We start from the raw sequence: 21,232 nt of genomic DNA, 5'->3' as shown, positions 1-21,232 counted from the left end.
AGTGCACTGGCGAATGCAGAGCAGAAGGGTGAGGGGAGGGTGGAGAGGGAGTCAGGGGCTGTATCACAAAGGGTCTTAAAGGCCATGCAGAGGAGGCCAAAGTCCTCAGGAAGACTCCGGGGATACTGAAGGCTTTGGAGCAGGGAAGAACCCCCCGTGGATCGACCTCTCTGAAGACTGAGATTCAAACCCTGGGCCTTCCTTTCTTCCCTGTCAAAATGGCCCAGCATAGCAGGAGTGAGGAGAGCAGCCCAGGATTTGAATGTCTCTTTCAACTGCCAACACAGTCCCACCCCTCTGTGCCTGCTTCTCCTCTTGGCAGCCCCTGGCAGCTGCCCGCTGCTTGGCTGGCCAAGTCTGCCAAGCCTGCCGCTCCTCCTCTCTGCCTTGAGGACAGCCACGCCCCCGCCGGGGTGCCCAGAAGCCTGGCTGCTCCCAGCCTCAGCCCCAGGTGAGCACCTGCAGGGCTCCAAAGCGCGGAAACTTTTTGGAACAGGAGATCCACCGGCCCAGGGGCCCCCTGAGCAGTGCCGTCCTGGCTCCTGGAGCGGAGGAAATGCTCTTCACAAGCCCAGCAGCTGGGCAAAATGTTTGCTGGCCCATGCTGACCTGCAGGACAAAAAAAGCTAGACTATATCTAATACAAGTAGCTTAAGCCACCTTCTGGCACAGAGGGTGAGCAGTGCCCGGCTCGGTCTCAGGAAAGAAGCCACGCGGGGGGCGGGGGAGGGGTGGCAGTAGATGTCATCAATCAGCTTGCTTTGAGCTGCTCAAAGGCCACAGTTTGGCGGAACTTGGGATGAACAATAAGCAAAGCATCTAAAAAAGGAAGCGGTGACTGATGGCAGCGGGGCGGGGGACAGTGGAACCCCAGTGCTGAATCCCTGAGGTCTGAAAAAGAACTGGGGGTGGGGCCTGATGGGAGAGGCAGACCTCCTGGGGGGGGATGGCCCCCACCCAGAGGACCTCGAGGGGTCCTCCCGACAGCGCTGGAGGAGGTGACTGCTACCAGACCCGCTGCCAGTGAGGACAGAGGCTCCCTAAGTTGGGAGCGCCGCCCACAGCCAGGAAGTGGCATTTGAACCCACACCAGCCTGGTTCCCGCGGCTGGGAAGACGATGCTGTGGCCGCTTCGGACAAAGTCTAAGTGTCATCCCCGCAGGGAAGGAACAGAGCACAGTGCCTGGCACGCAGTAGGTCAACAATATCTGTTCCTTCCCTGCCATGTCTGCCCCTGAGGGCCCCCAGAAGTGGCTCCCGTGCGTGTCTTCCACTCCGCAGCCCTCTCTGGAGACGCAGCCTTCCCGTCCCTCCCTGTCACCCACCCTGCTGTGCTTCTGCCAAATGCCCGAGGAGGGCAGGTGAGTGTGGACCGAGGATGCCACCCCAAGAGGTACAGGGATACGCGCTGGGAAGGGAAAGTCTCCATCCTTCATGCCCCAAGCTCTGACGATCTGGCGGTCCTGGGCTTGCTGGGGCTTCTCTATCCCCCTGAGCCCATTCCACAGATGGCGACATTGAGCCCAGAGAGGGGAAAAGGCTGGCCTGAGATCACAATACGGGTCAAGGGCGAGGTCAGGATGCGACTCAGATCTGAATCCAAAGACCACGCATGCTCTTGGCCATCATGCGGAGTCGCCTCCCTAGCCAACCAGCAGTTACTTTCTCTCACAGGGCCCTGAGAGGTGTGGCACTGCAGGACTGTTTAAAGTGGGCCTCTTGCACAGGTCAGTTTTTTGAAAACAGATTCCTTGGCTCCCAGGAAGAAAGGCCATGGCCGCTTATGGAGTCCCCACCTTGTGCTGGGCTTAGACTTCTCACAGCGTCTACAATGTATTCCTCATCGAAACCCCACGAGGGAGGGAGGGACTGCCATTCTCCCCATCCTAAAGAGGAGGAAATGGAGGCACAGAGAGGGAAAGTGACTTGCCCGGGGTCACACAGCTTAGCGATGGTGGGACTGAGATTCAAACCCTGGAATGCCTCCAAAATCAATCCTCTTTCCACCACCTCTCTCTCGAGTCCAGCCAGAGGCCCAGTCTGTAATTGCTGTGTGATCCCGTGCAAGGCTCTGGTCCGCCAACTGGGAGGCGGGACGCAGTGATTCCCAGCACTCTCTGGTCCTGGGAACAGAGCCCGGGGGTGACCTGTCTGCAGGGATGGAGTTCTGGGCTGTAACCCCAGAGACATGGAAATTCCACTCTGCCTTCTTCTGCCCTTGAACGCCCCTAACCTTGAGGGCAGGGAAGCTCTTCTGGGAAGTGAAGATCTGCCTGTCTGGAGTGGAAAGTTACCGGGCGGACCTGGCTACGGGCGCACGTGCGCCCACCCATCTCGTAAATCCACCATCCTGGCGGCAAAATGAAAGAAACGCATACCCAAGGGATGTCACTGTGATATAAACAATGTGTAATGTTGAAGATATAAACAAACTATACTTTTAAATAGCTGTGGGCATTCTGCCGAGTACCCATACGGCCTGAGACACCTCCACCCCACCCAATTCCCTGAATGGCTTACTCATTAACGAACTTTCCTTTACTGCCCAGAGGGGAGGCAGGAGACCAGCTCTGGGCTGCCCCGAGTCTCGGTCACAGGAATGGAAGAAAGGGTCAGGGTGGGCTGGGCCTGCTGTCTAAGGATGGCTGTCCCAACCCCGCTCAGAAACACCTGCCACCAAGTCTGAAAACGTGCAGAGGCTGGGAGGTCAGCAGGAGGGATGAGACTCAGGCTGAGGCAGGTGGCTTCACTGTTCTGTGCCTCAGAGTCCTGATCTATAAAATGGGTCATCTCCACCCCCCGCCACCATGCAGAACTAGCAGGAGGACGGCCCAAGTGACAGGTGTGAAGGACTCCGCGGAAGTTCAGCAGAGGGGTGCTGGAACTTGTTCCCCGGAAGACCTTACGGTCAAAGGTGCCTTCCGGATAGTGCATCCAGGATCCACTGTGTCCGCCCGATGCCTCTGCGATAGCAGGTCCAGTCTCAGCTGTGCTAGACTCCAGCACCAGGCCTTCCCCCCTGCTTTCCACTCCCTGACAGCTACCACAGTTAGAAAGTTCTTCCTTTGACTGAACTGAAATCTGCTTCATGTGATGTCTACACACTGGTCATGTCTGCATTCGGTTCACAGTGCCCTGCCCCATCGGGTCTGCAGGTGGCTCTCAGGCCCCAGCAGTCCCCAGGCTATGTTGCGGGGGATTCTTTGGTCCCTTGGGGATGACATGGCCTTCACTTTGCTGTCCAGAGAGCCCTCAGGACATCAGCCCTCCCTGACCTGCCTTGGCAGGGGGCTGGAGATCCACACACCAGACCTTGAGGAATACCAGCTGGGGTCCCCGGTGGTGAACCTACAGGCTGAGAATGCCCCACCTGCCGCCTAGGGGTGGGATGTGAGATACACAACCAAAGAACTAGGTGAGCAACTAAAAATTAATCTTCCAGTATTTCTAAATGCTCAGTGATTTCTGTTAAATACTATGAAAGCTTCCAGTGCAAATGGGAAATGCCCCCCACCTGACCCTGCAGTCTTCTCTTCCACACCAACATTCCTTCCCTCTAGCCGGAATCATGTTGGACAACTTCAGCTATGTGCCCTTGGGCAAGATACTTTCCCTCTCTGTGCTTCTGTTCCCTCAACAGTTACATGGCATTAATAATAGTAGCTATCTCATAGGGCTTTGTCCTGAGAGTTAAACGCATGTACCTGCTTAGAACAGTGTCTGGCACGGATGGGCTCCGTGATACAAGTTAGTGGTTATTATTATTCTTTTGTGCCTGTCTCCCTTGGGAGCATCAGATCCTGGACTCAGCATGGAGCAGGGGCTCCTTCGCCCAGTGAATACGTAATCACAACAGGTGCTGCGTGTGAGCACTTAGTATGTGCCAGACACTGTGCACGCCTGAGAGGTCACATCATTATCCCCTTTCTGTAGAAGAGGAAACTAAGGCTTAGAGAGGTCAAGTCTAGCTAATAAGGGGAGCCCCAGGAAGGCAGGACCCCAGCCTGTGGGGTTACCAACTCACAATGATGGCACAGTGTGGGCACAGGATGCTCCTCACGTTCAGGAAAGACGCAGTCCAGGATGACAAAGGCTGTGCCCTTGCTGGCTGACTGGTGGGGGCTGCCTGGAGCTCTGGTGGGAAGGGCCTGTGAGCAGCCAGGGTGCAGGGGAAGATGTCTGGAGTCTGTTAGGGACAGGTGCAGGTTGACAGCACTGACCACAGGAAAAGGGGGGGGGCGGGCAAAAATGAGGAGGCCAGTGAACATTTAGAACCAAACGTACAACAGCAGGAACTTGAGGTTAGGCAATTTCCCGGCCAGGAACATGGGTAGAAACTAGGAGATCATGTCCAAGGGTGACTTTTCCCCCACTAACATACATTAGCATAGTAAAAACCACACCTGCCGCCGCCATGACAGTTTACAAATGCCATGGCAACCCCTGGAGGTTACCCTATGAGGATAAAATTGGGGAGGGGCCTTAGCTCTAAGAACTCTCCACCCTTTTCCCAGGAAAATAATGACTATTCTGCCCACCATCTAGCACATCATAAGGTGTAGACATAAAAGCAGCAGTGTGGTAAAACCCAGGGTCTTCTCCACTCTCAGAGATGGACCCATTTCCCCTCAGGAAATGTACTTCCACTTTCTATACCGAAAGCCTGCAATAAAAACTGCTGGTGTGGAAATGCCAAGTGCCTGTCGTCACTCCATCACACTGGCCCTGCTTGTGATTTTTCCAAGTCAGGAGCCAAAGAACCGGGCTAACACTCCTCAGAAAAATCAACCCTGACATGCCAGTGGGGGCTGGCAGAGGCGGAGCTTGGGTCAGTGTTTACCAGGCAGACACCTGAGTCCCAGTCTGGCAGGAGGAAGGGGTACAGAGCTCAAGTTCACCCCTTCTCCTCTAGTGTGAGATTCCCAGAGCCCACATTTCAGCTGCGGAGTCCTCAGGCTTAGGGTGAGGTGGGCTGGGGACAGGGGACAGACCTCTTCCAGGGGCAGCTTCATTTTGGTGGCTGTTGGTAGAAGTAATTCATCTTCGGAGGGCACAGAGGGTGACCTGCGAGAAGGGTGGAGGCTTGGGGGCTCAGGATGAGGACGGGGGGCTGCAGCACGTGAGACAGAAGTGCCCCAGGATGCCCCACAGCGGAGGGGAAGGGGCTCAGAGCCCCTCAGGCCTGGGATCCATGCCATGCTGCCTCTTCCTGGCTGCCCGACCCTGGGCAGGTCTTGTCACCCCTCTGAACCTCAGTTTCCTCCTCTGGGACATGAGGAGATGACCTCTGGAGGCCTGGCCCTGACGGTTTCGATGGCGTGAAACAGACAAAGGGCCCGGCGTGGGGCGAGCATGCCAAGGCTCTGAGCACGCTGCCGCGGGGTGAGCGCTGGCTACCTGTAGGGCTGCTACCTTGCGTCCCCCCTCTTCCCTCCCTGCTGTAGGCTCTAACCACACACCTGGCTTCTCGGCTTCTATTTCGAGCCCTCACAGAGCACCATAAGTACCGAAAGCGCTTTAGTCCAAAAGAGGGACAGAGCTGACTCTTCTCCGTGGGGAAGATTAAACAGCCTGTTCCAAGCGGCCTTGTGGTCCAGCCCAGGCAAAATGCTGCCCCCCTGCTGGCAGACACAGCGCATTAGCCCAGCGGGGAGTGTGGCAGCTGAGAGATGCAAGCCTCCTGACTGCTGCCAGCCTGCCACAACCTCCCGCCCCCAGCCCCAGCCCCTGCCGCTGGGCTGTCCCCATCACTGTGACCCCATATGCCATCCCCACTTGCACTGGGACCCTGCAGAACGCTGCAGCTCCCCATACGTGTGTGCCCTCCCTCCCTTCAGGCACATGAAGCTCGAGGCCTGGAACAGCCTTTCCCATTCCTTTCCCCTAGCATATGTCTCTTTTTTCTGGTCTCAGTGAGATACAGCACACCTCCTCCAGGAAGCCTTCCTTGCCTCCTTCTCTGGGCTCCAACAACACCCTGAGCTCTCCCTCCACCAATTACTGTAAACACTGTGTCCTTGTTGGTCTCTCCCACTGGAACTTGAGTCCCTAAACCCACGCCATGTTTCCTGGCCCAGCACAGAGCCTGGACTGGAGGTTTGGTGAACACATGGAAATTGTAAATGCAACCTGCCAGGCAGATTCTTGTCATGAGCAATCAGGTGTCCAGGACAGAGCCCAAGGAACGCTTGGAAACTGCTGTCAGTGCACATGAGCAGGGTGACCCTGATCCAGCCCCTTGATTCAAGGCTTGTGGTCACCAGGGACAGGGCTTTCAAGGCAAGGAGTGAAGGGCAACTGCCAGCCAGCCCAGGGACTCCAGGGGCAGGCCTGAGGCCTACCTTCCCACGGCAGCGACAATAACCACGACAGTTACCATCCCAAATGCTCACCTCTATTCTCACCACCACCAAATGTGAAGGTGCTACCCCAAGCCTCCCTGTTTCATGGTAAGGAAACTGAGGCATGAAGAGGTCATGCCAGTGGGAACTGGCTGAGCTGAGGCTGGAATCCAGGCAGCCTGACTCTAAGATCTGAGTTCTACACCGTAACCCCAGCCCTCACTGCTGTAGGCCCAGGGCCTTCCAACGCTCAACCTGTCTGGCTGCAAGCCACGGAGAGAAATACATTTGACATTGTGACACACACACAAACACACACGCACCCAAAACTGAGACAAATGCTTATGAAGCAAAATATCCTTTCTACATGAATGCACCCAATATTTTATTTTATTCTATCCTATTTCATTAAAGAATTGTCTTTTTTGTTTGTTTTTGAGACAGAGTCTCACTCCATTGCCCTGAGTAAGGTGCAGTGGCATCAGCCTAGCTCACAGCAACCTCAAACTCCTGGGCTCAAGCGATCCTTCTGCCTCAGCCTCCCGAGTAGCTGGGACTACAGGTGCGCACCTCCATGCCCAGCTAATTTTTTCTATTTTTAGTAGAGACGTGGGTCTCGCTCTTGCTCAGGCTGGTCTCGAATTCCTGAGCTCAAGCGATCCTCCCGCCTGGGGCACCCAGAGTGCTGGGATTACAGGTGTGAGACTCCGCCTAGTTGTGACCCACAGTACTTGGTCTGGTGGCCAGGCCTTGTTTGGGGTGCTGGGCTCTGACCCCTCTCTCTCTGAGGCACAGGGTAGTAGTGCCTTGTGCTCCCCAGTGATGTAACCAACTAGGTATCCCACTCTGTTCGAACATGTTGGTCCCTTCCACTAGGGCCAGCGCCATGAGGGCAGCCAGCAGCTGTGCCTTGCGTTCATGGCTGCACCACCCATGAAGGTGCCCAACAAATCAATGAAGATGCACACTCTGGAAAATGCAGAGCAGGGCAGACCCCAGGATCATCCCAGCCTGGGTATGTGGCACAGGTTGACCAAGCCACAGAAGGCCTTAAAGGCAGGCAGACGGAGATGACATTTGGGTAGGGGTAGGCTGACCTCCTGAATGTCAGTTGGACTTTCCTTCAGATGTCACCTCCTCCAGGAAGCCTTCCCTTACTCTGAAAGCCAGGGGAGAGAGACAGAGAGAAGGGGGCAAAGGTGGCAATAGGAAGAGGTTAAAAATAGAAGAAGGCCCTAGTTCCTTCTGCCTCCAAATTCACCTCGAGCAACTTCTCCACTGTGACTGCAGACTGGACAGACTCCCTTCCCCTTCTCCCTTCCACTGATGGGTAAGACCACTCCACTCCCACCATCCCCGCTGCGGCATCCCTGCAGGCCACTACTAAGGAGTCTTGGCTAGTCAGGCCCCTGACCATGTGCTGACAGCCACGGAGGTTTCAGGGCCATTGGAGGAAATACTGTCACTCCGACAGGCTCAGCACAGGTTCTAAAAGATTCTTAGCAACCTGGTGGGAGGGAGGCAGATAGGGCGAGATCGGCAAGGAAAGCCCAACTCAGCTTCCAATTGGGACTGGGCGAAGCAGGAAGAAAGGGGAGTATCACTTGCAGGGCCGTGCATGCAGCTGGAAGGAGAGTGACAAAGCTTACTCTTCCCAAGAGCTGAGAAAGTCCAGATCCAGGGAGCATCACCACCCACCGCTCAGAGGGGAAGCCAGGGAGTGGCATGGCTGACCATGCGGGCCCCGCACCCACAGGGCTCCTTCCCCGGGTCAGACAGAGCAAGGGGCTCTGCAGGGGAGGGGTCTGAGTGTCTGGGGCAGGCACAGGTGCTTCCCCCGGGATGCGGCATTTGCAGACTGTCCATCCAGGTTCTTCCCTTACACTATGTGTGCCTTTGTCCTTTACCTGCCTCAGCCTCCATTTGCTGCCCTGTCAAATGGGAATAAACAGCCCCTCTAAATGGTGGTTACGTAGAATAGATTCTGTGGGTAAAGCCCTTGGCCAGGGCTTGGAACAGGGCAGGGTCAACAGGCTTTCCTCACTCCAAAGTGCCTGGTTATCGAGCTAACACTAAAAAGCCGTTGGCCTGGTCGAACGTGGGCCAACTTAATGATTAAACCCAACCTGCAGTTTGAATTTAGCCTCCCTCCAGCCAGAACTAAGGGGAGCTGCAGAGGCGCGGAGGGAAGGGGTTGGAATGTGCTGGTGGGAGAAGTGGAAGAGTCCCTTCCCCCATCCCGGAATGTTGCCCTCCCCTATTCCCACCTGTTCACACTCTTTTTTCCCTTTACAAAAGCCAGATTAAGGCTAATGGAGTCCAGAGGGAAGGACCATGTGGCATTGGGAATCAGACAGATCTCAGTCTTCCAAGCTGAGTTCTGCCACTGCCTACCCATGTGCTAAGTGTCTTAGCCTCTCTGTGCCTCAGTCTCCTCATCTGTACCATGGAGGAGAATGGCATCTTACTCTGCAGGACTGATTTGCAACTGGAAAGAGAACAGGGAGAGCATACGGCAGGAGCTTAGCAGATGCCAGGTCCTGTGCTGACCCCTGCACGCTTCTGTTTAAAGGGCATTTGTCTGAATATGCTGATGCACTTTCCAAGAGCTGCTATGGGGCTTTCTGGAAACCCATCATAAAGAATGGCATGTCCTTATTGTACCCTGTGACATGCCATGTGCATGATGGGGCACCCAATAAACGTTATCTACTGCATGTCAGAGAAAGAATGCAGGACTTTGGAGCTAAATAAACCTGGATTTCAATCCTGGTTCTGCCAACTGGATGAGCCATGTGGGCTGGGACGAGCCACTATACCTCTGATCCTTGGTTTCTCATCTGTAAAATGGGGATAATCCCTACATTGAAGGGCCGTTGGGAGAATTAAATTCATTCATTCATGCAACATATATTTACTGAACATTTACTACGAACTAGCCACTGCTTTAGGTGCTGAACATATAGCAGTGAAGGAAACAGACAAAACTTACTTGAGGAGCCAGACTGAGCACCAGCTGACTACACATACAGCATGTCAGGTAAGGAGAAACATAAAGCAGGGTCAAGGTGGGGAGGGCTAGGGCCAGGACAGTGGCAGGACCCACACTGGAGCAGTGACCAGAAGGAGGCTGTCGGGAGCCACAGGCAGGTCCAGGGAAGAATGTTCCAGGCAGAGGGATCAGCAAGTGCAGGAGCCTTAAGGAGAAGTGTGCTTGGCGTGTAAAGGAAGCCACATATGCAGGAAGCCTGGCATGGAATCCAGGTGCTCGGCAAATGCCAGCTCTCTATTTCAAGTCCCGCAGAACGAACCCCACGCATGTGTCCTTTTCCTGAGAATGAAAGTACAAGGATTCTACAGGGCAAGACTGTGCCAAGTGTTCTTTCAGTCTCCGATTCAGGCAACATTTGAGCTCCACCACCGGTTTTTGAGCCCCTGCCAGGCATCAGGCTCTGGGATGGGCAATCAGGGATCCAAGATGATTGAGACATGGGCTCTGTCCTCAGGGAACCCTGAGGAGAGTCATGGAGACAGACAAAAGCAATGTGATGCGCTGGAAGAACAAGGAGGGACTTAAGGAGGTATCCAGGTAGCAGCGCAAAGGATGAGACTGTGGGTGGTCAGGGAAGGCTTCCTGGAGGAAGTGACAACTGAGCTGGATTTTGGAAGATGGACTAGACAAGAAAAAGATACTCTGGGCGTGGGGATCACCACATGCTGAGCATAGAGGTATAAAAATGGCACAGTGTGTGCAACAAACTGATTACAGGCAAGTCACAAAACAATAAACAGTCCTTCATATTCTTGGCATCTGCCACCTGATGTGGCTCAGGAATTCCAGTTCTGTGCCTATCTTCAGCCTCAATGCAAGCTTCAGGCCTCAGAGAGTCTGAATTTCCCACACTTGGACACTGCAGTAGGGAACCGACTGGAACCCCAGGCTCCCAGCCTAGGGTGGCCCAGTCCACAGAGCGAGGGCTGAAAGGAATGAAGACTACATAAATCTCCAGCTATATTTAGCCTGCCTGGCGTGTGTCTGTCCCTTTATCCACCCCAAGGCTGACCCACACGTGGCAGAATGACTTTTTTACTAAAACAGCATAAACATTTCTTAATTAAGAAATTGAACAAAGGGGCCTCAGCCCGGTGTCTTTGTGGCTAGGAGAACATCTGCTGCCATATTTGCCAACATCCTTGGATACCTCCTCTCTGGTGGGGAGGTTCTCCCCCATGCGGGTAGTAGCCACGTCCGCGGGAGGTAGAGCCCACCCTCCAGTAAGCAGACCTGGGTTCGAATCCCACCTCTACCACGACTAGTTGGTGACTCTGTACTTGTGACTTCTCTGGGAATTTGAAGGTTCGAGCACAGCTGCCCTAAAGTTGCCCAGAGGCTTACAAAGCAGGAGTTGGCTCCTCTTCCACAGCCGGCCTCAGGAATCCGGCGCTCGGCAGCGTCCATTTCAACCCCCTCCAGGGAAAGAAACAATTATTTTTTGATAACCACGTGTAATGCCTAGATGGGAGAGCTATGTGATAGTGTTGGAGCAGCGATGGGGTGACATGTCCCTCTTCTAAAGCCTCACACTAAATCTGCCCCACAGTTGACTTGCTTCCCCACTGAGCCAAACCCTTGTGCTTTAAACACACACACACAGACACACACACACACACACAGACACACACACACAGACACACACACACACACACACACACACACACACCCTTCTCATCTTTTGCACTAATGATTCTACAAAGGCCCAGCCGTAAGCCAAAATACTTCTAAAGACCTGGGGTAGTGTGGGAAGGGGGGACAGACATATAAGGGTCCCAATCCGGATTTTCCCACTGCTAGCTGTGACCTTGGGCAAGTCATTTCCCCTCCTCTGAGCCTCAATTTCTTCATTTGTAAAATTGGGATATGCATCTTCAGCCCGAAGCTTCTTTGCATACCAAGGTGGGGTATTCAAAGTGCCGGGCACTGACCCTCCATGTGTGCTATCTGCTCCCAAATTACCAGGTATTTTTCAGTAAGGCCTCCTCCCACCCTCCGGATCCTCACTCTAGTCTCGGAAATTCTGGGGAGATTTTAACTAGGGGGCGATGCACTCTGCTGCAGCGGCTCCCCGGGGACTAAAGAGCCCCCAGGTTGAGCGGACACCAGAGGGGGGCGCAGCCGGGGTGAGCGTGGGAACGCAGCCAAGGCAAGGCAGCACGTGCCGCGGGGGTGCAGGGAGGCTGGAAACTGGGGTACCCCTGCGAGCATCCCCCACTCTCGGCAGCTGCAGTCTCGGCACAACGGGTGGCTTCTGGCCGTCGGAAGCCCGGGCGAGCCCGGCTCCAGGCGCCCCCTGAGTCAGCCCGACTCACTCATCAGCGCCCTCGGGCTGTAACAAAGGCGAGGGGCGCGCGGCATCGCCCCAGCGGCCCTTTCGCGCATCTGGTCAAAGCCGGGAGAACGAGGACGGGGGTCCCCAAGGTAACCAGGACGCGGTACCCGCCCTCCCGGAGCGCAAAGCCCAGCCGCGGGGCGCGCGCGGAGAGAGGTCCAGGAGGCACCTGAGACTCCAGCCGGCCGTGCGCCGCGGGCTCCAGGGGGCGCGGGGGGGCCCTCCAGGAGTCACCCCGCAGGTCCCCCGGAGGAGAGGAGAAGCCCGGCGCCCGCCTCCCGGGCGGGGCTCCCCGGCATACCTGGCAGGGTCCTGTGCACCGTGTTGCCCATCGCTGCGTCGGGCGCGGCGTTGGCGGCGGCGCGCTGCGGGCGCGCGGAGGCTAATTACGCGGCGGGCCGGGCACCCGGGCCGGGGTCGAGGCTCGGGGCATCGCCGCTGCACGGGCGAGCCGGCGGGCGGCAGCCGGGGTGGGCGCCGGCAGGGAGGCGGCGGCGTCCGCGGGAGGAGGAGGCGGAGCTACCGGTCCCGGCCCGCCGGCTCCGCCCCCGCCCCCGCCCTCCGCCGCCTCCAACCGCGCAGGGCCCGGGCCGCGGCCGCCGCATCTTTTGAAAGTTTGCACCGGGTGGCGGGAGAGGCACAGCCGAGCTTCCCGCCCTCGCCGCTCCCGCGCCCGGGCCGGGTAGGCGCGCCGCGCAGCCGGGTGCCCTCGGGGGGCCAGGCCTGGCGGCCCGCCGGCCTTTCGTTCATTGATACCAAGGCTTGGAGAAGGCCTACTGTGTGCCAGGCCCTCTTCCCAGCGGGCCAAGTCCTCCCGGCGGAGCTTCTCGAGGAGGGGAGGGGTGGGCTGGGGTGGGGGCAGGGACGTACACACAGGCAGAAGGGCGCCTGGGACAGCGTACAAGGGCTGGGAGACGGTACAGCCGGGGTGCCCGGGTGGGGGCGGGGTCTTTTCTACCCACTAGGCCAAGAGAAACCCAGGTGGTGTCCAAAGATCAAGATCAGGAGGAGGGAAGCCATATTGATTAATTCACTCACTCATTCATTAAAATACCAACTGAGCACATCCTATGTGCCAGGCACTGCGCTGGGCCTTGTAGATACTGACAAGTTCCCACTCTCCTGGAGATGTCATGCTAGTGGTGAAGACAGAAATAACAAGCAATTAAGATCACACAATATAGGGATCAAAGCCAGGAAGAAAACGAAACAAGATAGACAATGAGGGGGTGACATTGTTTGGGGGGCTTAGAGGGAGTCGGTTGGGGGCATGCAAGCTCCATGGGATGGACAAGAAGGGATCGGCCATGGGGACAGGTGTGGAGAGTGTTCCTGGTAAAGGGAGCAACAAGGCATTCCTCATTCATTCATTCACCTCTCCTGTGCAGATGCCTGGACCACACTCAGTGGCAGTGAGGCTGCTAGTCCACGCCCTCCCCGGCTCCATTTCGCAGACTGGAACACTGAGGCCCAGGAGGTGCAATGACTTGGCTGAGAAGACCCAATTCCAAACCAGCTTTTTTTTTTTTACTATTTCCTATGCTCTTGTATCCCTTGAGATCTTTTGAAATAGGTGTTATTGCCTCCACTTCCCAGATAAGGAAGAGGGATGATGGGGACTCAGGGAATCAAAGAGAGGTGCCCAAACCTCCTGCTGGTAAGGGGCAAAGCTAGCCTGGAGCTATGTGGATAAAAGGGGGACGTGCAGGACAGAGCCCCCCGCCTGGCTGCTCTGGTGCCTCCTGCCTAGAAAGCACGACCCCTCCCTTAGGGTTCTCATTCTTCAAGGTCAGCTCCGAGCGGCCACCTCTGGGAAACCTCTGTTCCTCACGCTGCCCTGATTTATCATATGTCTGAATGCAAGGTTGCCTTGTAGTTGAGTTACTAACTTCTCATCCTGCAGGTGCTCTCTCAGTTACTTAATTTTTAACCCCAAAGTTCTGTTGGGGAAAAGCACATTAGCACGATACACCTTCAATCCATGAGAGTCCGGGATGCGTGTGGAGGGTGGGGGTCAGCGTTACTGTCAAAGGAGCAAGGGAGTGTCACTCAGAGAAAGCAATGCACAGGAGAGGGGACTTTGTGACTGCAAGGGTGAGGGGTTGTTGTCAAGAGTCCTTTGAAAGGTCACTTTCGGAGCCCCACTGAGTGTCCATGTTGTGCACACCTGTAGCACGTGAAGCCCCCACGCTCCTGACGTGATGTATGTAGATGGCACCTGTGGTGCAGTCACAGGGCGCAGTGGTTGTGACACATGGATTTGAACCAGCTGGGTTTTAGCACATAGAGCTCTGTGAATAGGCCATGCTCTGGTAAAAAGTTACCCACCCCACCCCGTGATGGTGACACTAGTGTCAAAGCCACATGAAAAAGAATTTGAATCAAATAGTTTCTTGAAATTTGAAAGTGGACAAAAGCAATTTTTCCAAATTAATATTTTATATAAAAACAATTTTAAATGTATATGTCTAAAACAAATCTTACAGGAGGATTATTTTATCTTCACCCCTTAAAGTTTATATTTTTTAACTTTATTGTGCATCTTCTCAGGGGGAGAACAGGGATTGACCTTAATCCTAATTTGGATTGCCTTAAATTTGAGCATCTACAGTAGTTGCTTACCCTCTGAGGTCCCTCTGCACCTTGTTCTGTCCCTCAATTACACCCTCAAGGTGGGTGTTGTGGCTGCTACCTTTCCCTCCTCCCCACTGCCAATGGGAAGCTCCTGTAGGCAGGATACAGGCTGCGTTCACTATGAAACCCCAGTGCCCAGAACAGGGCCGGCATGCACAGGTACTCAATACACATTTGAATAGATTGATTGCAGAGATGCATTGCTCTGAGCTGGGATAAAAACAGGAAAGAAGGAGGGAGGGAGGAAAAGAAGGAAAGCAGGAAGAGAAGAAGAGAGAGAGGGAAGAAGGAAGAGGAAAGAAAGAGTTGTGAAGGAATGAGTTTGGGTTGATGGTAGCACTAGGTCCTGGTATGATCAATAGTGATATGTAGGGGGAGAAATAAACAAACAAAAAACAGGGATGCATTAACAGAAATATAGACTTTGGGACAAAGGAGGGGCTTGCTGCTCCACTGCTTGTTGAGTAGACCATTCCAGAAGTCGCTCTGGCTCTGGGCACCACACTCAAGAAGGAAGACAAAGCCGCTCCACAAAGGTGGTGCAGGTGGCGTTGGGGTAAGAGGAGATCCCTGTCATGGGAGGTGTGCAAACAGAAACCTTGTAACTCCCTGGAAGGGTTGTCGTGGAGGGACTTCATGCATCACCTTGCTCTTAAAGTACAACTCCCAGCCCAACAATCCACTGAGCCCTGCAACCCTCATGAGACCACAGGAGTAAATTATGGTTTGAAGTTCACGAGTCTTATTGGTCCTGCATCTTCTAGCCCGGGAAGAACTGCAGGGATACTCCCCTGTCTTTGCTGCGTGTGTGCCAAGCTGATCTTCTGGGATGTGGGCCCCCATTTTTGTTGCCTCCCCCAGTCTCACCCCCGCCCACTAGCTCCCAAGCAGGGCCAGCTGGGACAGTGTGGGACCTGTGTCTGCATATGATAGGGGCCTGGGACCCAGGACTGCGGCGGACAGGACAAAGGGAAGGGCCCCGAGCACCTGCTGCACAGGAGGCTCTACCACCACAGGTGTGGAATCTGAACCTCCCCCCGCCCCACGCAGCTCAGTCACGTCTCACCAAAGGAGATAGGCTCTGTCATCCCTGTTTTTCAGACGAGGACACCAAGGCTCAGAGAGGTGGAGTCACTTGCCTAAGCCTCTTCAGCTGCTAAGGGGGCGGGGGGCGGGATGTGAACCCAGGTGTTGTCTGTCTCCAAGCCTTATCCTGTAAACAGTGTCCCCTCAAAGTTAGAGAAGACAGCTCTGCCCAGTTTCCAGGAGAGGAGGGTGCTGGGGTTGGAGGGGAATGGGTGGAGTCTCAGAACCAGTCCCTGCAGACACTAAAGGATTCCATAGGGCCTGTGGGACAGGGCGGGGGGCCGGGGGCATCCTTAGACCTGGGCAGCAGCCTCCAGTCATAGCCACTCCTGGACTTGACTTCCCCCCACCCCACACACCCCCACCAACCTCATCCAGAATCGCATGGACTTTGCCACCCTCCTGTGGCACCGGTACCCGCCCGCACGTGGGTTGCAGGGGCCCCTGGGTGGGGCTGCCTTTCTCGATTATGCAGTGTCAGCAGAGCCTCCCAGGGCAGTGGGCAGTGGGAGCGTCCCGGCTGGGCTTCCTGGCATTGCTCCCTTGGGGCATGCCCCAGCAGGCCCTGCCCATGCACTAGCAGGCAGTCAGGTGCACCTTGTAAAAATGGCACACATCAAGCCTGTGGGGGAGGGGCTGGGCAGGAGGGCGTATGCCCGTTGTGGACACCTGGCTGAAATGATCCTGTCTTCCAGGGAGTTTGCCCAGCCTCCTCCCCACAGGCTCAAGAGCTGAGTATCCAGGTTGGAATCAAACCACAAAGCTTGGTTTTAAAAATTGTTACAGGAAGGCTCTGCTTTTCTGCAAAACCTGCCTATAAAACCTTAGATTTCCAAACCCGGTGGGTCTTTACCCATGAAAGCATTATTTTTCAGCTGCTGGTTACAAACTGCCAACCACATAGTGGGCACCAGGCTGTACTCTTTGAGTGATCCTCATCGCAGCCTGGCAGTGTGGTCATTAACACAATTCCCATTTTGCAGGAGAGGAAAGTGAAGCACAGAGATAGAAAGGAGCTGCCAAGTTCACATAGCCAGGAGGAGGCAGAACTCAGAGGGTTCTCAGTTTTCTCTTTTTACAGAGGAGGAAACAGGCTCAGAGTGATGAAGCCAATTGCTTGAAGTGGCACAATAGTGAGCAGAGAGCCAGATGTCTGAATTTCTCGGGCTTCAAAACCTGTGCTCATGCTGCACTGCCCTCAATGAGCAAGACACTTGTATGTGGTACAGAGTCTGGCAGGTATACCTGGCAGCCAAGGCAAAAAGGGAAAGAAGGCTCATCCCATGGTGCTTGCACACACACACTTGGTCCTGGAGCTGGCTCTAAAGGGAGCTTATCTATGGTTCACAGGAAAGCTTAGCGGACAGAACTTCTTCCTGAATTTTCCCTAAAACATATTAACAGTGTTCAGATGGATGGGTCCCATGCCAGCCATCTGAAAATGCCAAGGGCTGACATTTTCCTGACATCCAAGAGAGGCAGCCCTGCTAGAGGCTGGCGTCATGGATGCCCTGAACTCAACTTTCATATAACACAGGGACATTGCTTAGATGCTCTGAAACACATGACATGAGCATGGAACAGGAGCCTGAGGCAAGGGCTGAATTGAAATCAGTTTGTGATCTCGATAACTTGCATTCACTGTGCAATTACAGTGACAATTATGACACAATAATAGCTAAGGTTTATTGAGTGCCAGGTGCGTTCTAACCCTTGCAATAGATGTGTTAACACTACGAGGTAGTACTGTCAACATGCCCATTTTATAGATGGGGAAACGGTGTAAGTAGCTTGGTCACAGTCACACAGACAGAGAACAGTATGACTGAACGTAGCAGGCTCTCATTTCTTTAATCCTAATAACAGAAGTATTAGCAGGAAAAGAAGTTAAGGATTAAGGAGCTGCTTCTCAGACCCTGTATTTGTCTCATTTAATCCTCACCTCCTCCTGCAGGGTGGCAGCTGTACATTCTACAGTGCATGCTGGGAGGCTCAGAGATGTGAAGCAACTTGTCCAAGACCACACAGCCACGAGTGGCAGGACCAGAACTAGAACCCAGCATACTCTGACCCGAGAGTCTGTGCTTTCCTCCTCTTGGCCCCTCAGATGGCTGAGAATTTGCAGAGGGTCTGGCTTGTCCTACCGAGCAGCTTGAGGGCAGGCCTGTGCTGATTCGTCTCAGAGTCCAGTGTCCAGTGCTGGCCTGGCCCTGGGACAACCTGTTGTTCTCTGCCAACTTCCTGGAGCTGTGGAGGACCCACCCAAGGGGACATGGACTTTTAAATAAAAACTGGAATAATGGATTGTGGGGCCTTAAGAACCTAGACCAAAATCCTAGCTTGGTTACTTACTAACTGGGTGACCTCAGAAGGACATATGTCCTCTCTGTGCCTCAGTTTCTACATTTACAAAATGGAGCTGGTAAGAGTCTGTATTTCATAGGGCATTTGGAGGAGGAGATGGGCTAATCAGAAGGGCCCGGCGCACAGGAAGCAGTCAGTGTGCCTGAGCGTGGGAAGGCTTTGTCTTTCTCCCTGTCACCCTGTCCCTGGACTCGCCCCGCCTGCCCACAAGCTGACTGCAGCCCGTCTCTGCCGGAATCCCCTTCCCCTGCACGGGGGTCCAGATGCGGCCAAACAGGCTGGGTTTGAGTCCTGGTTCTGCCACCTTCTGGCTGGGTGACTCTGGGCAGGTCACTTCAGCCCACTGAGGCTACACTGCCTCCTCTGCCGAGTGGAGAGGCCATCTGTGAGCAGGGCAGAGCCCAGGCTTCCTGGCTGCGCACACCAGGTCCAGTATATTTTGGCTCAGGCCACTGTCTCAAGGCTGAGCACTTGCATCCTTCAGCTCTGCTGAATGACTTGCTGGCCGTGTGTCTTTGTGGACTGACTTACCCTCTCTGAACATCGCTTGCCTCATTTGTAAAATGGAAATGACAATAATACCTACCTCGTAGGCGATATAAACTTGCAATGAGATGATGGATGCATGGAAAGTGTTTGGCAAACAGTACTCAGAATACCATAAAACACTGTGAAGAGGAATCCAAAGAGGCTAAAATAAATGAAGGGATATATCATATTCATGGATTGGATGACTCAATATGTTAAAGAAGTCAATTGTCTTCAAGCTGATTTATAGATTCAACACAGACAGCGCTAGTCAAAATCCTAACAGGTTTGTGTATGTGTGTGGCAAACTTGGCAAACAGATTCTAGTTTTTAAAAAAATTATGTAGAAACACAATGGATAGAGGATAGCCATTTTTTTGAAAAGGAAGGATTTGCTGTGCTAGATTGTCTATACCTATGCTACAGGTATGGCGAGTAGGACAGTGTGGTACTGGTGCAGGAGAGACAAGCCGGATGTAAATGGACACATGTTTTGTGACACATGTGACCCTGCCACACAGTTGGGGAAAGGATAAGCTTTTCAATGAGGAGTGCTGGGTCAATTGGACATCTCTCTAGAAAAAAAAAAAATTAAACTTGATCCCTACCTCACACCAGGCACATGATCAATTTCAGGGGAATTGTACACCTAAATGTTAAGGGCAAGGCATAAAACCTCTAGAAAGTAACATAAGAGAATGTCTTCATCCCCTCAGAGTAGTGGACATATTCTTTAACATGACACAGAAAGTGCTGACCATAAAAAAAATGATTGATAAAGTCAACTACATTAAAATTTAAAATTCTTTTTCTCAAAAGACATCAATAGGAGACAAAAAGGGAGGTTACAGAGTGGGAAAAGATATTTTGTACACAAATAACTAACAAAGAACTTACTTTTTTCCCAGAATAAACACAACCACAAATTTATATGAAGAAGACTAACAACTTGATATAAAAATGGGCAAAAACCAAGTACTTCACAAGAATATTCCAATGGCCAATAAATATATTAAAAGGTGTTGAAGTTCATCAATAATCAGGAAAATGAAAATTAAAGTTACAACGAGATAATCACAACACCCCAACCAGATTGCCTAAAATTTAAAATTTTGACAATACTAAGAGCTAACAAGGATGTGGAGCAACAGGAACTCACACACTGCTGGTGTAAGTGTAAAACAGGTACAAGCACTTTGGAAAACTATTTGGCAGTATCTATTACAGCTAAACATATTTCTATCCCGATAATCCAGCAATTCCCCTCCTAGGTATACACCCAACAGCCACGCTCACCTATGTGAACCTGGAGACCTGTTGGTGAATGTTCATAGCAGTTTTATTCAAAATAGCCCCAGACTGAAAACACCCCAAATATCCATCCGTAGTTGAATGGATCAATAAATTGGGAGATACTCATGGAATGGAATACTATTTAGTAACGAGAAAAAACAAAGTATTGCTACACACAGCAGCCAGGATGATTCACAAGCATATTGTCCTGTGAAAGAAGCCAGCACAAAAGAATACATTCTACACGACTCTATGTGTATGTCATATGTTTAAAAACAGGCATGCGAAGGTGACAAAACTGAAAGAAAAACAAGAAATGACTATCATAAAATTCAGGGTGATTACATTCGAAGGAGGGAGGGGTAGTGATTAGGAGTGGTCCAAGCGGGGCTTCTGGGAAGCTAGAAATTGTTCTATTTCTTCACCTGGATGTTTGCACTTTGAGAAAGTATTGAGCTACACATTCTAGTTTTCATGGGTGCTTTAGGCACACGTAATGGGCCTTCTCTCAGCGTGTTACATTTTCCAATAAAAAGTTTAAAAGAATAAAACCTTCTGGGGCACTAGAGGGAAGGCGATTGGAAAGGGTCTGGGTGCTGAGGGAGCGTCCCCAGGCAGGAAGGCAAGACGGTGGCATCTCGGGAAACGCAGGCGGCACCAAATGACCTCTCCCTCTTAGGCTTAGGAACAGTTCAGAAGAGAGGCTGACACAGAACCGCGCATTAGCATGTTTACAGCTGGGAGACGAAGGCACACAGCCTTCTGCCCGAAACGCAGCCCGACCTGGCCGCGTGGGGCGGGGAGGGCGGGCTGCGCTGCTTAGTGTGCGTGGTGGGGTTTTCAGGCAAGTGAACGAGCAGAATCCACAGCGCCGAGGTTGTTGATGAGATTTTATATTTAAGGCACACGTTCGGTGTACAGCACCCTGGAAATCACACCCTTTGCAATTATTTACATTTATGAAAAAAAAATTCAGATGCCAACTGCGAATGTTTGCATGTCAGATGGAGTGTTCAAAATTCTCTTAGGGGGTACGTGAACCCGAGTTTTGAAGAGCTCTTTCTTAAGGGGCTGAGTGAGCAGACTGACAAGCGAAGATAGGCGAGAAGGGCACTTCTGTGCACAGGCCCCGACGCCAGGCTGTGCAGGGGACATGGGGAGGAAGGAGAGCAGAGTCTGGTCTGCGGGGTGGGGGGGGTCCCTGAAGCGTCACCGGAGGGCCTCAGCAGGGGAGCAGGAAGAGGCCTGGGAGAGCGGGGGGTGGACCAGTGGAGCCAGCAGAAGAAAAGGAGAGAGGCTGGGAGCCTTCGGAGGAACAGGTGGTCAAGCAGGTGTAGGGGAAGAAAGCAAAGAAAGGGGCCACCCCGGTCCCTCGTTGTTTGTCGTCACGGCTCTTGAAAAGACCCCACAGAGCAGGCCCCTACTCCAGCAGCTGCCTTGAAAAGGCCTGTGCCCACCCATCTGCCACCCTCCCCCACTCCGTCCCCCACTTGCCAGGGTCTCCCAGCAACACTGGCCCTGTCTTCACCAGATGGGGGCAGGGGAGGGAAGAAGAAAGCCACCCTGCCACCCAGCCTGGGGACAGAGACCAATGGGGAG

The 21,232-nt window shown here is 53.4% G+C and overlaps 1 protein-coding gene across 2 annotated transcripts in view; it reads right to left on the bottom strand.

The window, feature by feature from the left end:
- Positions 1–12,199, bottom strand: part of NEURL1B (neuralized E3 ubiquitin protein ligase 1B) — a 34,145-nt gene extending 21,946 nt beyond the window's left edge. For both annotated transcript variants that reach the window (XM_045551157.1, XM_045551158.1), the window contains exon 1: positions 12,030–12,199. In XM_045551157.1, coding sequence (XP_045407113.1) covers positions 12,030–12,060 — 31 coding nt within the window. In that variant the 5' untranslated portion in view covers positions 12,061–12,199. The remainder of the gene's footprint in view (positions 1–12,029) is intronic.
- Positions 12,200–21,232: the final 9,033 nt, after the last annotated feature.

Source organism: Lemur catta, chromosome 5 (genome assembly GCF_020740605.2).
Source record: "Lemur catta isolate mLemCat1 chromosome 5, mLemCat1.pri, whole genome shotgun sequence".
NCBI lineage: Eukaryota > Metazoa > Chordata > Mammalia > Primates > Lemuridae > Lemur > Lemur catta.
The sequence above is the reverse complement of the archived record's forward strand: the minus strand, read 5'-3'. Positions and strand labels throughout refer to the sequence as shown.